This window comes from Notamacropus eugenii, chromosome 3 (genome assembly GCF_028372415.1).
Source record: "Notamacropus eugenii isolate mMacEug1 chromosome 3, mMacEug1.pri_v2, whole genome shotgun sequence".
Lineage (NCBI taxonomy): Eukaryota > Metazoa > Chordata > Mammalia > Diprotodontia > Macropodidae > Notamacropus > Notamacropus eugenii.
Window position 1 is genome coordinate 469463866 of NC_092874.1, and position 16582 is coordinate 469480447.

The 16582-nt window shown below is 44.1% G+C and overlaps 1 protein-coding gene across 3 annotated transcripts in view; it reads right to left on the reverse strand.

Annotated features, from left to right (window-relative positions):
• The window catches only part of BMPER (BMP binding endothelial regulator), a 278921-nt gene that overhangs the window by 100687 nt on the left and 161652 nt on the right, over positions 1 to 16582 (reverse strand). For all 3 annotated transcript variants that reach the window (XM_072598870.1, XM_072598872.1, XM_072598871.1), the window contains exons 9-11: positions 12485 to 12625; positions 8433 to 8537; positions 2161 to 2206 (exon numbers count right to left, since the gene is read on the reverse strand). In XM_072598870.1, the coding sequence (XP_072454971.1) occupies positions 2161 to 2206; positions 8433 to 8537; positions 12485 to 12625 (292 nt within the window). The remainder of the gene's footprint in view (positions 1 to 2160; positions 2207 to 8432; positions 8538 to 12484; positions 12626 to 16582) is intronic.

The window sequence follows — 16582 nt, forward strand, 5'->3', positions numbered from 1 at the left end:
GGAAGTCAATCCTTAGGCATTCATCAATTCAGGCCCAGAAATAGGCAAGACAAAATTTGTGAACCTAGTGTTTGAGTTATTATATGTACCTGAAAGCAAATATTTATCAATTTGCAATCACTTTACCTCTTAATATGAGCAGCTAGGTGTTGCAGTGGATAGAGCACTGGGCTTGAGACCAGGAAGACTCATCTTTCTGAATTCAAATCCAGTGTCAGACACTGACAAGCTATATGACTGGGAAAGTCTCAGTATCCTCATCTGTAAAACAAGCTGGAGAAGGAAATGGCAAACCACTCCAGTATTTTTGCCAAGAAAACTCAAATGTGGTCACAAAGAGTTGAATACCACTGAAACAACTTAACAACAACAGCTAACTTCTCTGTGTCTCTAAGCAACTCTTAAGGTATTAGCTGCAGAGAAAGTGTCATATACCTCAGTAGAGAGGTGTTTTTCTCTACCAGTGAAATCACAAGTCAACAAGCTTAGCACCAAAGAAGAAATATGAGAAGACAACCATAGTTTTTGTTCAGACATCGTGGAATCATGCAGTGGAACATTGTACACAACATTAGATTTGTTCTATGTTGGTTAATTTGGCTGAACTTTTCTTTCTCTTTATTATAAGGGATGGCTTTCAAGGAGGAATAGTGGTAGTGATAGATTGGGAAACATGGGTGATATAAAAACAAAAGATCTCAATATAATTTTTCTTAAAAGAAATCATGGATCAAATTCCACTGAGCCATGTATACGTGAGTGGGTATAAATGTGCTATAGAGTAAAAAAAAAAAAAAACTGTTCATTAATTCAACAGAAATTTTCTCTCCTTTAGTCAAATATTTTTACTACCTGAATGTGAGTGCATCAGTATGATAGAAAAGAAATACATATAACCATCTCTCGAACCAGAGGGGAAACTGACCTCCAGGTCATGAAGTCCTTGGTTCAAGTTCCAATATATAGATTCTAGGACCCTGGACAAGGTCCTTTAATGGCCCCAAGGCAAATCTCTGGGACTGTAAGTCAGTTGTTAATCTAAAATGCTAGAGGGTGTCCTTTGCTGAAAATTTCCTAAACCAATAAAATCCCAGGTTTGATAGCTGGACGGGGAATACAGCCATACATAAAACTCAGTCCCTTGTCCACATGTATGGTCCATAGACCACCACTCACGAAAAGAGCTACAAGGAATAGGTTCAATGTTAGATAAACACACCTCTGCTTAAGTGAAAACTAGTACCTTTGGCTTTTGATTACCAACAAAACCAAGTTCTAAAAGTCTGAGTGTCTTCTAAGAGGATTCATGACATTTTGTGGGTTTTGTATCCTAAAAGAAAGTCAGTGTAACATCTGTAAAACTGATATCCCCTTTTCTAAGGATACTGACACCTCATGGAGATATTCAACCCCAAACTACATTTGGATGGGGCTGATCTCTCCATTTCCCGCTAGACATGTTTACCCACAAAGGGGCCTATTTCTGCAAAGCTTAGGTGTCTCTGTGCATAGAGGAGGGAAGTGACATTGGGAAGCTCAGTGTCTGAATCACAGTCAAGGATCCTTATGGTGAATAGGACATTTTCAGACCAAGTTACTCAGTTACACATACAGGAAGACAGAAGCCAACAGACCAGTGATCCATTTCCTATCAGTAGAAGGTTTTGCCTTTGGCAAAGGCCATCCTTCATACCTTAGTGAAAGAGACTGTGGGAATGCAGGGAAGGACTGAAGGTATCAGACTTTACAAGGCTAGAAAAAATATATATCCCTTCAGGATTATTCATGAAGTCAGGTTTCACTAGGTATCATTATCTTAGCTTACCCAGCTGCAAATGTCATTAACACTTACAACGCTGATCTGGCCCTGTTAAAACTTCATCAGGAGAAATCTCTCCACCACCTCCTGCAGGGATAGTTGCCATTCTGCTGGCTAAATTGTACTTCTTGGGGAGGCGAGAACAGCAAATTGACTGCCACTCGTAGGAAAGCAGAATGGCTCGATTTTATCTCTCAAAGCAATAGAATATGCCTAAAACAGGATAACCCGATCTGGTGGAACAGAAAACCTCTCTCCCCCAGCCCCTATCCCACAGACATCCCCAGATTAAAACAATAATTGCAAAAATATAACTTTTTGGTAAAACAGAAAGAACTTACTTTCAGTGCAAATAGGACAGCATCCCTTTCTATTCAGAATTTTACCCTGAGGAAGAAAAAATCATATTCATTTTAACAAGCAGATCATTTTTCTAAAAGCTAACATGTCTATAACATTTTAGGGCTTGCAAAATGTTTTACATGCATTATCTCAACTGATCTTCAAGTCCATTCCAAGTCAAGAGCTAGGATCCTATTTATGTCCTAGTATGGAAATTCTCTCCTTCATGCAGCTCACCACAGGGACTTGAGAGGATTAGAAAGTTGCCAGAAGCACTAGACTTGCCCAAGGTCATCCAATCAGCACACATTGGTAGCAGGACTCAAACTCAGATTGTCCTAGTCATGAAGTCCTTGGGACTTCAGAACTGACCCTCCCTCCAATTCTCTACTTCCCATTTCACTGGTGACCTCTACAAAGGATTTCAGGATGTGTTTGAATTCAATCACCAGATGATGCCAGCATGCTATTGAGAACCTTCTGTTGCAAAAGCAGGAGGTCTCTGGGCAAGCTGAGTATTTAGAGACTGGGTGGGAAAATGGTAACTTTTTCTGGTTTTAAGACCAGGAAAAGTGACTTAAGACACTGTCTGAGAGACACAATACTGTGAAGGCTCCTCTCACATGCTTTTGTCCTATAGAGTTAAGATGGCAAACGTTTGGGACTCAATCTCGTCATTAAGATCCAAAACCGGTCTCCTAGAGACCATTTTCCTGGGCATAATTATGAAAACAACCTGTCAGAATATCAATTTCCTGTATGTATTTATGTTGGTTCACGTTCCAAAAGGGTTTATGGCAAAAACAAACAAAATAACCAACTCTCTGATTCAGGCCCACAATCATCTGGCCTTTTGAACGAGAGGAGTTGATAATGCAAATCAAGTCGATTCATTTTTATTTTCCAGGAGGTGCATTTGTATCTACTTGGTTCAAGCCAATTGTTTTGTAAAACTGGATGATTCTCCAGGGATTCCATAGCAGTTCAATATGCTATTGAGAACCTTTTGTTTCAAAGGTCTGAGATCTCTGGCCAAGCCTAGCCAATGAGCCCTGTCTTCTCCTCTCCACATTCCCTCTCTTGGTCACCTCATCTTCTCTGCTCCTGTTGGTCTATTTGTCCTCTCCACATTAAAGGCTCCCAAACCTACATCTCTAGCCCTCACCTCTTTCTTGTGCTTCAAGCCCATATAACCAGCTACATGTGGGATGTCACCTGGACATCCCATCATCATCTCAGATTTAATGAGGAGTCCAGTAACTTCTTGCCCAAATCCACACCTCTCCCCAACTTGTTTATAACAGCCAAGGGCACCATCATCCCCCAATCACCCATGTTCTCAACTTCCCTCACTCAGAGTATCCAATCAGTTGTCATCTCATCAATCTCACCTCCATGACTCCTCTCCTATGGGTTCCTGTCTCTCTCCTCACACAGCTACCATCTTGACTTAAGCCCTTGTCACTTTTTGGGGACTGTCATAATAATCTTCCCTAATCTATCCCTCATTCAGTTGCCAAATTGAAATTCCTAACCACGAGTATGGCCATGTCCCTCTCCTATTCAAGAAGCTTCATGGGCTCCCTATTGCTATAGAGTACATTACAAATTCCTCTGGTTGAGATTTAAAGGCCTTCATAATCTAGTTTTAACCTATGTTCTCAGACACATTTAAAATAATTCATTTACCACACACTCAAAGTTCTAGGCATACTGTCCCACTAGCTGTCCACATACTAACTGCTCCTACTCTGCATCTTTTTACAGTCTCTTCCCCATTCCCCAAATATTCTCTTTTCTCACCTCTGCCTCTTGGAATCCCCAGCTTCATTCAAGAACCACTCAAGTCCCTACTTCTTCTAAGTAGGCTTTCCTAATCACTTTCATTAATGCCCTTCCAGGCCCATGAAATTATTTCGAATTGGCTTTGTATACATCTTGTATTTCCTTGTCTGTGTACATGGTGTTTCCCTAACTCCCAAGGAGAGAATATAAGCTGTCTGAGGATAGAACTGGCTTCCCTTTTGTTTCCACGCTCCCAGCACCTTGCACAATACCTGCCAAGTAATAGATGCTTAATAAATGTTTGTCCAATTGAATTGAGTCCTGGCTAGAGTTCTCTGTTCATTGGCTCAGTGAGTCCTCTACAGGTCCAGCCAAACTTTTCCACTGCCCTTCAGTTCTTCATCCATAAGAAGTCAATACTTGTACTCTACTTCCTAAGTGAGGGATTTGTGTGTGTGTGATGGAGAGGGTATGACCTTGAGGCTCACCTAAGAACTTACTGCCAGGCTGGAACTAAGCTTTGTAGGTAAATCACAAGCCCAGGGGTAAGTGTCATGGCAGAGCAAATCATTTGCTGGATATGTAGTCGAAAGACCTGGGTTCAAATTCCTCCTTAGTGCTGCAGTGACTTTGGACAAATCACTCTCTGGGCCTTGGTTTCCTTATCTGTAAAATGAGGGTATTGGACTAGCTGAACTCAAAGGCCCCTTTCTGCTCCAGATCTAAGAAATAGGAAGATGACCAAAATCAAAGGAAGCAGATCTGCAATCCTCAGAATTCTCTGACCCTCAATTTCCTCTTCTGTAAAATGAAGGGACTGGACTAGATGATCTTTAAAGAACTAAGAGATCCATAGTTCTCCATCAAATCTGCATTATTTGATAGAAGTAGAAATGTCTTGGGCTGCCTGCTCAGAGGCCAAGGATCCCATGTCATCCTTTCCAAACCCATCCTTCTCTGAATGGCCATTTCTTCCTCAAGGTTCAAACAATGCAGACTGAGAGCATTTTGATACTTAGCTGAAACGTCTCATTTTACTTGTCCATCAGTCAGTTAATCAAGAAGCAATGATTAAATGCCTACTATGTGCCAGGTTGGGGATTCAAAGAAAAGCACAAAGTTGATAAATGATGATCTATAAATAAATTATAGTAAATAATGAATGATAAATACATTCAAGAGATGGTCAGAATGGAAGGAAGGTCATTCAGAGGGGATGGCACAAATAGTGGGAGGTAAGGAAGGTGTGAAGCAGGAACCTCCTATAGAGGGTAAGATTTAAGCTCATGGTTTATTCCTACTGAGACAGCTAGGTGGCACAGCCTGGAGCTAGGACATTTAGTAGCTGTGTGACCCTTGGCAAGTCACTCAACCCTGTTTGCTTCAGTTCCCTCAGTTGTAAAAAGAGGATGATAATAATAGCCTCTACCTCTCAGGGTTGATGGGAGGTTCAAATGATATAATTTTTGTAAAGTACTTAGTATAATGTCTGGCACACAGTAGGTGCTCTATAAATGCTTATTCTTTTCCTCACTTCTCTTCCTACTCAGAAGCTCATGCTGCAATGCACAAACATGGTCAGGACCTGAGGGTTGGGGAGGCCATAGGTCACTGAAGTCAGCCCTCATATCCAATGAGACAAGAAAGTACATGCTTCTGCTGGTAAAATAATCCCCTTCCATCAGCAGGAGCAGTAGGCAATGGTCCATGCCATGTCCTCTTGTTCCTGGGCATGTTTTGTCCTCTGGCCCTGAGGGCCTCGTTGTCTCAGAAGAAGGAAGGGGGAAGGAAGGTTTGGGGGTGGAGGCAGCTCTGCTCAGGAATAACCCACATAGGACTGACCTGGATGTAGTGAGCAGAGAGGGTCAACAGGCCCAATGAAAAAGGGACTGTGTGTCTGAAAAGAAGTCTGATGTTCTCTATTTCTGGAAGGATCATACTCATAGAACAGAAGCCAGAAGGGACTTTGAGGATCACAAAATCACAGATTTAGAGTTGGAAGGGCCCTCCGAGGCCATTGGTGAAGAAACTGAAACTCAGAGAAGCAAACTGAGCCCTCTGGAGGCTAAGGGATTTTCCTAAGGACAAACAGGGAGGAAGCAGTGAGGATGTAAGACTTCAAATCCAGGGCTCTTTTGTGGGAAAATCTGAACTTTTACCATAATATCTTGACCATGCTGGAAAGAGAACAATAAAGGCGAATACAAGCAGCCTAAGGGCCTGGTATAGTGCCTAGCACAAAGTAGATTCTTAATACTTGGTTGCTGACTGAATTAGATTCAGTCATTATGTATCCACCCAAAGAGGCCTGTATGCATTTGTGCACACACACACATACACGCACACATACACACACTCACTCACACACACACATACACACACACACACACACACACACACACACACACACACACAGGGCATACTGGAATAGAGAAGGCATCCCACCCAGCCTCTATTGGCTTGGAGGGTGGGAGATTGGGGAGGTCTTTGTGTGTGCATCCCTTTAAAATCAGTAGTGGCAAAGCTAAAACACAAAGAAGGTAGGAAAAGAGGACAAGCATTCTTAATTCAGAACACAGTTGGTCCTCTCCAAACTTTGTTTCTGGAAGAGGAGCACTCAGGATCAAGTGACAGTAGGATCTAGACCAGACACCCGACCTCCATGAAGGTATTCAGAGACCAATATGGCAACAACAAGAGGGAATGCAGGGGAGAGACGCCTCCTCTTAGTGGCAGACCCTAGGGGGCCCCATTGGGGACCATCGACCCAAAGCATGGCTGAATGAGTGGTTGGGGACATGGAGAAAGCCAGGCTGGGCTGGAGGCCTGAACACTGACCCTTCCTTGGGAGGCCAGAGAAGTGCCCCTTCTCTGGGTGGCTGGGTTTCCAGGGGACTTGGCAGCTCGACGCCAGCCTGCCGGAGCCCCCAGGTTGGCACAGCATCCTGTTTTTGTCTTGTTGAATAAGGAAGCCCATTATTACTAACATGTGTGGCACGGGTTCATTAGCAGCCAGGGTTCCCCGAGGACTGGGATAAATGATGTGATCCCCCTCTCCCAATGAATATTTATAAGCAAAGCATGTTGAAGTCTATTTATCGTCTCTCCCCCCTTTTTCCCCTCTTCTTTTATGTGAGGTTTTCAGTTTTACGTCTGAGGTTTTTTAGAGCAAGACTAATTAGGGTTTGACTCTCTCCCTCCCCACCCCTGCCCCACCCCCACCTCCAGCCTCCATTCAGTTGTGCAACAGAAACAGCTGTTGGAGTTTTTGCCTTGCTTGGCACTTGGGGAAAACAGCAAGGGTTTTGTTTGCAATAATAACAGATGTGAATAAAATTAAAAGCTGTCTATAACTGGGAAGGGAGGACGTATTCTGATGTTCTCTGTGTGTGTGTGCTTAAATGTGCCAGAAGTGGATAGGTTGAATCTTTTTTCCCCTCCAATGGGCCCTCAACCTGAAAAAGTTTCTTATTCCATAAGCTTAATTCCACAAAGCTCAGACTTTTAAAAAGATAGAGCTGATTTGATGGTCTGCCCAGTTAAGCAGGATGATGAGTAGCAGAGAAAGAAAGATTTCTATGAGAATTCTGTTTTCATTTGGGCCAACCCTGCAGGCCCAGGGAAGTAGGAGGAAGAGGGAGAGGAGATCTGGACAAGGGTCAGAGAGAGAACGCAGGCTAGTGGGGAATGCATGAAGAAATGAGCCTCAAACTGGAGTAAAGGATGGGAAGGAGAAGGGGCTGAGTCAAGAAGAGAGAAAAATACAGAGAGGAAAAGGAAAAACCAGGGAGTAATGGGAAATCAAGGCCATAGTGTAGCAGAGAAACAATCTGAGAAGTTAATGCAGGGGAGGAGGAGGAGGGATGCACATTTCACACGAATGATAAAGGAATATGTTTTAAAATCCAGAGTTGGGTCAAGGGCAGAATTTTTGATCCACCTGAAAACTTGGAGGTTCAGTCACTCCACAAGTATTTGTTAACTGCTTAGTATCTGCCAAGAACTGGGCTGATTGGTTTAAAGCAGATCCTGCCCTCAAGGAGCATGCACCCCAATGTGTTAATAACTAGGTAATACACAAGATAAATGCAGAGGACATCCAATGCAAATATATTAGCAGCTTTTGGGGGGGGGGGGCAGGGAAGTACCTGGAGCTAGTCCTGAGAGGCTGTTAGAACATTGGAGAAGGATTTAAAACAGGAAGAGCCTTCAATGGTCATTTAGACTAGTTCCTTCATTTTAGAAATGAGAAAACTGTGGCTCAGAGAGGAGATAGGTTGTCCCAAGTCACAACCTAAAAAATGCGGGGGGGGGGGGGGGGGGGGCAGGTCTTTGAACTCCAAATCCAGAGCTCTTTCCATGTCCCACTGCCTTCTCACACTGTTCTATTTTCTAAGATTTAGAATCTTTTTCTGGTCTCAGACCCGAAGCTAGATGACACCATGGGATAAAGATAAAAACTCAAGACTGAGTCTTTCTCACTTACGTGTGGACAGCTGTTGATGGGAATGCATTGTTTCTTCTGACATTCAGTCTTGCCTTTCACACAAGCACAGATGGTGCAATTAACAGAGGACCACATCTCTCCATCCTGTAGAGGAGAACACAAGCAGTAACTTAGTGGGCCCACAGAAGGGCCCTGGACATCATTTCTCCTCTTTCTGTTAGGGAGGGAAGTCATCATGTAGCCTAAATTGCTTGGAGTTGGCCATCTCCAGCCCCTAAGCCTTGGGATGAAAATCAGGGGAATTCTTTGTCTTTGTCCCCATGGCACAAAGCACATTCTTTGAAGTCTAAACAGACCACATTTGCATTTTACATTGTTTATTTATTTGGTTTTCCTCATCTAGGGATACAACTGCACATGAATTTTCATACAGGGTTACAAAAATCTAATTTTCCACTTGGTGACATGATTGAGACATTTAGGCCCTGACATGCAAGGACGTCGCATTGAAATGTCAGGGAGCAGAGGGTTCATTCCTTGATGTGACATTCCTCTGGCATGGCCCTGCAAGACCACAGAGAATAAAGCTTAATTCAGGTGACTGGCAGTGCCATAGCAGATACCTGATCAGCTGAAAGTCCCAGACACCAATGCCCATGCAGGTACATGTGTAGGGGTCCTCTACATATGGCTGGCATCCTCGCCCTCACATGCAAGGGCCTCATTTGGAAAGCATTTCCTAGACTTGTTCCTTCCTCTGAGGAAGGGTTGCTTGGGGAACCGTCTTGGCTCATGGCTTGTCGGATTTTACTTGTGCCAAGTACAGTGAGTAACTGAGTGACTGACGCTCTGTCCCAGGCACGGGAGACCCCTGGGCCTTGTTAATGCTTGCATAGGGCAGTGTAGTGGTTTGTGGGGTGAAAAGATGGAGATGGGGAGCAAGATAGAAGAGTCTAAAACAAAACAGAAGCCAGTCACATCCTGTTAGAGAAAAGGAATCATTGGAGCCTGACCAAACTGGAATGGTCCTTAGAGATCAGTGTGAGAACAGCCTTCACTTGTACAGACCCCAACTTAGTGGTGCCTCACTTCTCATCCCATGTCCTCTCATAGGGAGGAGCTTGGGAGGTGGATAGGCCTTCAGAGGAGGTCATCTAGACCAACCCCCTTATTTTAGAGAAGAGGAAACTAAGGTACCGAAGGCGAAGTGACTTGCCCTAGGTCTCATAGCTAGTAAATGTCAGAGTGGAGTTGAACTCAAGTCTTCCTGACTCTTAAGTTCAGTTGTCTATTCAGGAAATCTTGCTTAGAGGATCAATACCCTGAAGGCCTTCCTCTGAATCTTAAGACAGAGTGTTTCAAAAGTCCTAGTTAAGCTTAAAACTGCAATAAGACTTTTGGGATGCTCTCTCTATTCCCCGTAAAGTTGGGAGCCCATGAGGGGTGGGGGCTTAGGTGTTTTCCACCTCCTCTGGTTATACTCTTGGCCCAGCCATCCATAAAACACACGGAGAATGTATTTCCTCTCACTTTGTCTCTATGTTGTCCGGTTTTTACATTGACTTTACTGTGAATACACTGTGCTTCCTCCAAGCACAGAGACAGATTTGTACCTCCATGACCAAGCATAGGACCTGGAATAGAATGTGTCTTTGTCAGGGCTAGAGGACTAAGGTGTATAGTGAAAAGAGTCCTGGATCTGAGTACAATAGACCTGGGTTCAAATACTTCATTTTACTACCTGGGTGCTCTTGGCCAAGTCAGTGAACCTCCCTGGGCCTCAGTTTCCCCAGCCCTCAAATAAGGGTGTTTGAGTAGATAAATTGATAACTCTTCTAATTCTGGACCTATGATATTACTATTCAGGGAGTAGGAGGACATGCATCACCCCAAAGAGATGGATAGAAATTGCAACTAGAAGCAATGGGTAGAAATTGCAGAGGAAAAAAATTAGGTTGCATATCAGGGAGAACTTCTCTATAATTATTACTACGTCAAAGTATAATAGGCTGTTCAAAGGAAGGATTGAGTTCAAGCAAAGGCTGGATCACCATTTCTCTGGTCTGATGGAAGGGGATTCTTCTTCATGAGGTCTAGGTCAGCAGCATCAAACTCAACTACAAAAAGACCACTCAGCCACACATAACGATCTCTACCAGCAGCCTATTGACTTAAAAAACTACATGTTAACATTAGCTATGTTCTATTGTATTTTTATTTGGTTACATATTTTCCAATTGCATTTCAATTTGATTTGGGCCTGCTCAGGAGTGTTGTGGGAAGTACTCATCAGGTACGCAGCATGTTTGATACCTCTGGTCTAAATGTTTACTGAGGTCCCTTCGAACTCTAAGATCCCAGGATTCAGACCATGCCCCTGACATTTGTTCCCTGTGTGACCCTGGCCAAGTCTCTACACCTTCGTGTGCTTCAGACAATTCTCAGGGGCTTATCTACTAATTATAGATAGTTGGTGATCTGCATGGATAGAGAGAATGTTATAACTAGAAGTTCTCAACACCAAGGAAACCAGAGATTCAAGAGTTATCTAATGAGAGGATAATATGAAAGCACTTTGAAAGTTACAAAGGGATTTTTTTTTTTAAATGGAACTTCTTATTACTGAGCAGAACCAGCAATGGAATTCAGACCACTGTGTCCATAACATCAGTGTGTAATCACCACCAGGTTCAACCAAGCCACCCACACAAAGGAGAAAGAAGTGAGTCCCAGACAGTCCATTGGCAGGAGCCAACCATGTAAAGAATGACCTTCCCTTTCCTGCTGGTGGAAACGTTATTGCAGTGTTTGTAAGAATGTTTCTATGGTAAGACTGTAGTGATAGGAATCTCAGTAAATGGAGGGGAGGGAGAGGGAAAACGGGCAGAGTACCTCCTGAGAGAGAGTGATCTAGGAGACCCTAGGGAAGTGCAAGATTCTCATAACCTGATCCAGGAAAGGTCTGATCATTCATTAAGCTCTGGTTCGATCAGTCATCTTGGATGCTTTGCAAATGAGCTGAGAACCAAGAACTTCATTGGGACTAGAAAGGGTAGCCTAGTGGGAGGTCCAGAAGAGGAGAGGGGCTTGGGGCTCTGAGACAGGAAGGAGCAGCTGGCAGAGACCTGCAGATGGGCCCTCCGGAACCTATCAGGTGGCCACCTAACACCAAGGGCACACTGGTGACACTCGACCCAGGTGGGAGCTTAGAAAAAGAGGCCAGGACTCCAAGCTCTGTCTCGACCAACCTTAACAAAGGACTAGTGAAGCCTTCAAGCCAAGTACACAGAGCAGTGAGCAATGAGCCAGGGGAGGGGATCAAATTTCTAGGGGCCAAAGCCACAGAGACTCAGGAGGAAGGAAGGGGAAAAAAAGGCAACGTTAATTAGGAATCTTAATGCAAAGAACTACATTCACCCTCAGTTTTCTTTGAGCTCCATTCCAGTCACACTGATCTGCCAACTGTTTCTCGGTCATGACATCCTACCTCCCACCACGGAGACTTTGTCCACACAAGCTATTCCTTCCCCCATGCCAGGTAGGCCTTCCCTCTTCACTTCCACCTCATAAAATCCCCTGCTTCCTTCAAAACAAAGCTCCTGCATGAGTTCCTCTCTGATTCTCCCAGTTATTAGAGTTCTTTCCCTCCTGAAATGCCTTTGCATATATTTCCACTTACTTATCTACATATGTACCATATTCCATCAGGAGGACATAGTAGGACCCATGGCCACTACCCCAACTAGGCTTCACTAAAGGACATTCTGAGAAAAGAGGTGAGGTGGAATCTCCAATTCCTTTTCACAGAAGAGAGTAGGGTGGCCCCAAGCAGGAGAAAAGAGTGGAGCCTGGCATCCAGAAGGTTCCCTAAGGGCTTAACATCAGCAGATGTTGGGGTTACCACATACCCTCCCCGTTTGGAACAGACAAAGAGGAAATAGTTGACAAACTGCTCCTTTTGATCTGCTCCTCAAACTGTGTTTGATCCTGTAAAAAGCCCACAGAGGGAGAGAAACCCAAGAGGGTTTCCATTGGGACTATTGACAGTGCTCATCACAATGGAGCCCAAGAGCCCTGCTCGAGAGGTTTACCCGGAAGATCTTGTTCCCGAGCTTGCACACACGGACGTCTTTGGGGGGCACACGCACAAGGCACTCTTCACAACAGGAGTCTCTGCTCTTAGCACAAGCTCCAGGAGGAGAGCATTTCTTCTTGCACACCACAGTGGAATCCTGGCAGAAGGGGCAACAACAAAGACGATGAGTAAATGCTTAAGAAATGACATCCTCCTCCTCCTCTGCCCCCAGCTTCTGGCCCCACTCCCCAACCCCCACTCCCGTGACCCTTCTGCTGCAGAAATGATCTCCTCTAGAGGATTTCCAAAACACCAACTCTATTCGACTTCTGTTCATGAGCACAATTATTTGCGTTTCTAAATTGGATGTTTTTTGTTGTTACATCACTTTCATTTCAGAGTATCTCCCTCCTCTATTTCCTACCCAGTAAGCCATCCCTTGTACCATAAAAAAGGAATGAGGAAAAAAGCCATTCTGCAAAATTAACAGAGACATTAGCTGGGTGTGACTGTGTATGCAACATTCCTCAGCCATAGTCATCCACTTCTGCCCTAAACAAATATGTAATGAAAATCGACTATCAATACAAAACACTGTGCTAGGTGATAGAGGTATAAGAAGATGCATAAGATAGAACTATATGAAGATCATGTGAGAGGATATAGAAAGAATCCGAACTCCAGCCCATGCCTCAGACATTTAATAGCTAGGTGACCCTAGGCAAGTCATTAAACTCCTTTTTCCTCAGTTTCCTCATCTGGAAAATGGGGTTAATAAAAGTACTATGAGGATCAAATGAGATAATCTATTAAAGTGCTCCATAACTGATGGTTATTATTAGGAAATGCTTTCTAGCCCTCTAAAAGTTCACAGTAGACCAGAAAGAGGATTGTGATTCTCCTTCTGGCAGCTGTAGGGAGAAGGGTCTGAGACAACTACGTAAGTTCCTCACATTCCTTCCCTCCATAGACCTATTTAACCCATTAGGGTGGCCTGGACATAAACTTGGTTCCATCAATTGCCAAGTCGCTGGTTCTTCCTCAGACTGCGTCTCTCATCCAGCCTTTTCTCTTCACTCACACACTTATAATGCTAGTCAACACCAGCTTCTTGCCTCTTGCCTGGACTGCTGCAATAATCATTAAATTATTAATAATAAATATATTAACATAATGAAATTACTGCAATTGATCTCTATGTCCATTGCATTCTCCAGTCAAGCAATCCAACATCCATGCAACTAACAGAGTGATTTCCTTCAAGCCTGAGTCTGACTGTTACCCCCATCTTCCTATTCCATAAATTCCAATGACTCCCTATTACCTTGAGGATTCAATAAAAATTCCTTTTTCTGGCATTTCAAGCCCTGAATAACCTGGCTTTCACTTGGTCATCCAGCTATTAAGCAATTATTATGTGCTTACTGTGTGCCAAGCACTGTGCTAAACACCAAGGCTACCAAAAAATTCCCTGCCTTCACGGAGCTTATATTATCATCTAATGGGGAAGGACATGCTAGATATAGGATGAATTGGAGCTAATCAATAGAGGAAAAGCACCAGCCTTTAGGAGGCTGGAAAAGGTGGGATTTTAACTGAAATTCAAACAAAGCTAGTGAAGTCAGGCAGTCATAATGAGGATGGGGAGAATTTCAGGATGAGGGTTGGTCAGTAAGAAAGGAGAAATGGAGGGTCTTCTGCAAAGAACAGTGAGGAGGCCAGAATCACTGAATCAGAGGAGCTACATACTTTAATAAAAGCCTCATGGTTCCTTTACATATGTTCTACAGTCTACCTGACCCTCTTCCTGTTCCTCACATTCAATATTCAATTTCCCACCTCCATGCCTTTGCCCTGGGTAACCCCCCTCCCTCTGCCCCATGCCTAGAATGCATTTCCTCAATTCCACCTCTCCGAAATCATGATTTCTTTCAGATTTCAGCTCTAGCACCAACTCCTATTTGAGGCCTTTCCTGGTCCCCCTAGGTCCTAGAGCTTCTCCCACCAAAATTATTTCCTATGAATTCCATAAATAGTTCCTCTATGCTCATAGGTGCTACTTCTCAGGGCAGGGACTGTTTCACATCTTGTTTCCATGTCCCTAGCACCTTGCACAGTGCATGACACACAGTAGGTGCTTAATAAATGCTTTTTGACCTTTGTCCCAAGGAAAAGATATGAGAAAATTGCTCTCCCCTCTTCTCTGAGGAGGGATCATGGGTGTAGAACACTGTGTATTTTCTCAGATAATCCTTAGTCTCACTGAACTGCCTTTCTTCCTCTCTCCATTTTTAAGGGAGAGGAAGGTGATACTCCTACTAAGAACTGTAAGTGACGTAAAAATAAAAGCTAGCAATAGAAATTATTTTGAAAAATCAATCAATGTCTGCTGATTAGCTGACGGAGGGAACTGTCTCATTTTGTCTTTGACACTCCAATACCTGATATGGTCCCTGGTACACAGTAGGTGTTTAATAAATGTTTGTCGACTAAGACACATCTTTGGCCTTCTTCCTGCCTGTTTTTTCTCCTCCATTCTGCACCAGAGGTGCCGGCTTCTGTCCAACAGCAATACCCTGACCACAAGCCAGGAATAGGTTAAGTCTGGTGGGAAGAGAATGGAGACCACCATGGTGCAGACAGAGAGAGGGTCAGGGGCAGATGCAGGACAGGAGAGCCACTGGACCCAGGCCATCAGGGAGGACAAAGTTCCTGTGTCCTTAGGATCCAATCCATCCTCTGAAATGAAAACAATCTGCCAAACGCCTGCTGGAGAGAGAGTCAACCAAGTCTGCACAGCTCTGCTGGTAAACCCATTACTCAAGGAGAGGCCTTCAAGAGTGATTTAAATGACATTAAGCCCCATTCCAATAACAGACTCATCCACCACCGTGTTATTTCTCACAGACAACCACAAAGCCACCACAAAATAAGGACATTTGGTCTCTAAATTGTTTCGTCAGGTTCCACTGGCAGCTGGGGAAAGGAAAGATGAAGCTGGAGACTGTATGGGGCCTCCAAGTCAGGGCTCCCCAGCTGGTCTAGCACATCCTCCCCACCCCCAATCCCACTCCCAATCCTTCTTACATTTTCACCAACAGACAGAGGCCACTATCAGGATTCCCTCCTCCCCGAGATACCCTCCAGTTGCCAGCCATGACTTGGGGCAACCATTTCTACCCCTAATCCATCTTCTCTGCTGGGAGTCCCTGTGGCTTCCAAACCCCAACCTGCACCCTCCATTCCTGGATTTGCAGAATTCAAGTCAATGTAAATTCTCTTTGCACCTTTCTATCAACAGGTGAGGGACCCCAGCTCCAAGCAATTCGATTCTCCCTAAGGTGAGCCCAAGTGAAAATGTTTACACAACTGCTCCTGAACTAGAGACTAAGAACAGGGAATACCCAGGAATCAGAGAGACCCATCACAGGGCAAAGCCAGCTCAAGGAGGAGCCGGGCAGCCTGACAGGAGGGGAGTCCAAGGAAATCAAAAAGTGATGTGTGCTGTCAAAGCCTCAACATCCCCATTAAGAATCTGTAATTTGTGAAATTCCTGGCGGGGAAGTCAAACAAAGATCCCCAGGAAGGAGGCCAAGGTAAACACCAAGGGGCTATGTGCTTAGTATATGATAATGCAAGCACAGGAAAGGTGATGGGGAAGCAGAGGAGTGTTGGGTGGTGACCGGGGCTTCAGGGCCAGGATAAAGGAAGTAGGCAAGTGCCCTCCCTCTAAGGAACACTAAGGTGAGTTAATGTCTGGCCACTGATTTATATTTGTGGGTAATTGTAGGTGAGTTTCTTCCCCCTCCCTCTCTTTCTTTCCTTTGCATCTATCCCTCTGGTCACTTTGCTGCTTGTTGCAACCAAAAAAATGCTAAATTTAGAGTCATGGGATCTGAGTTCATATTTCAGCTCTATTGTTTACTACCTGTGTAACCTTGAACAAATCACTGAACTTCTGTGGGTCTAGGTTTTCTCATTTAAAAATGAAGGTATTGGACTTCATGGCCCTGAAGGTCCTTTTCATCTCTAGAAATGAGATGGTAAAGCAGGTGGTCAGATTCAATGACTTTCGAGGTCTTTCTCAGCTCAAAATCCATGATCCTAACAACCA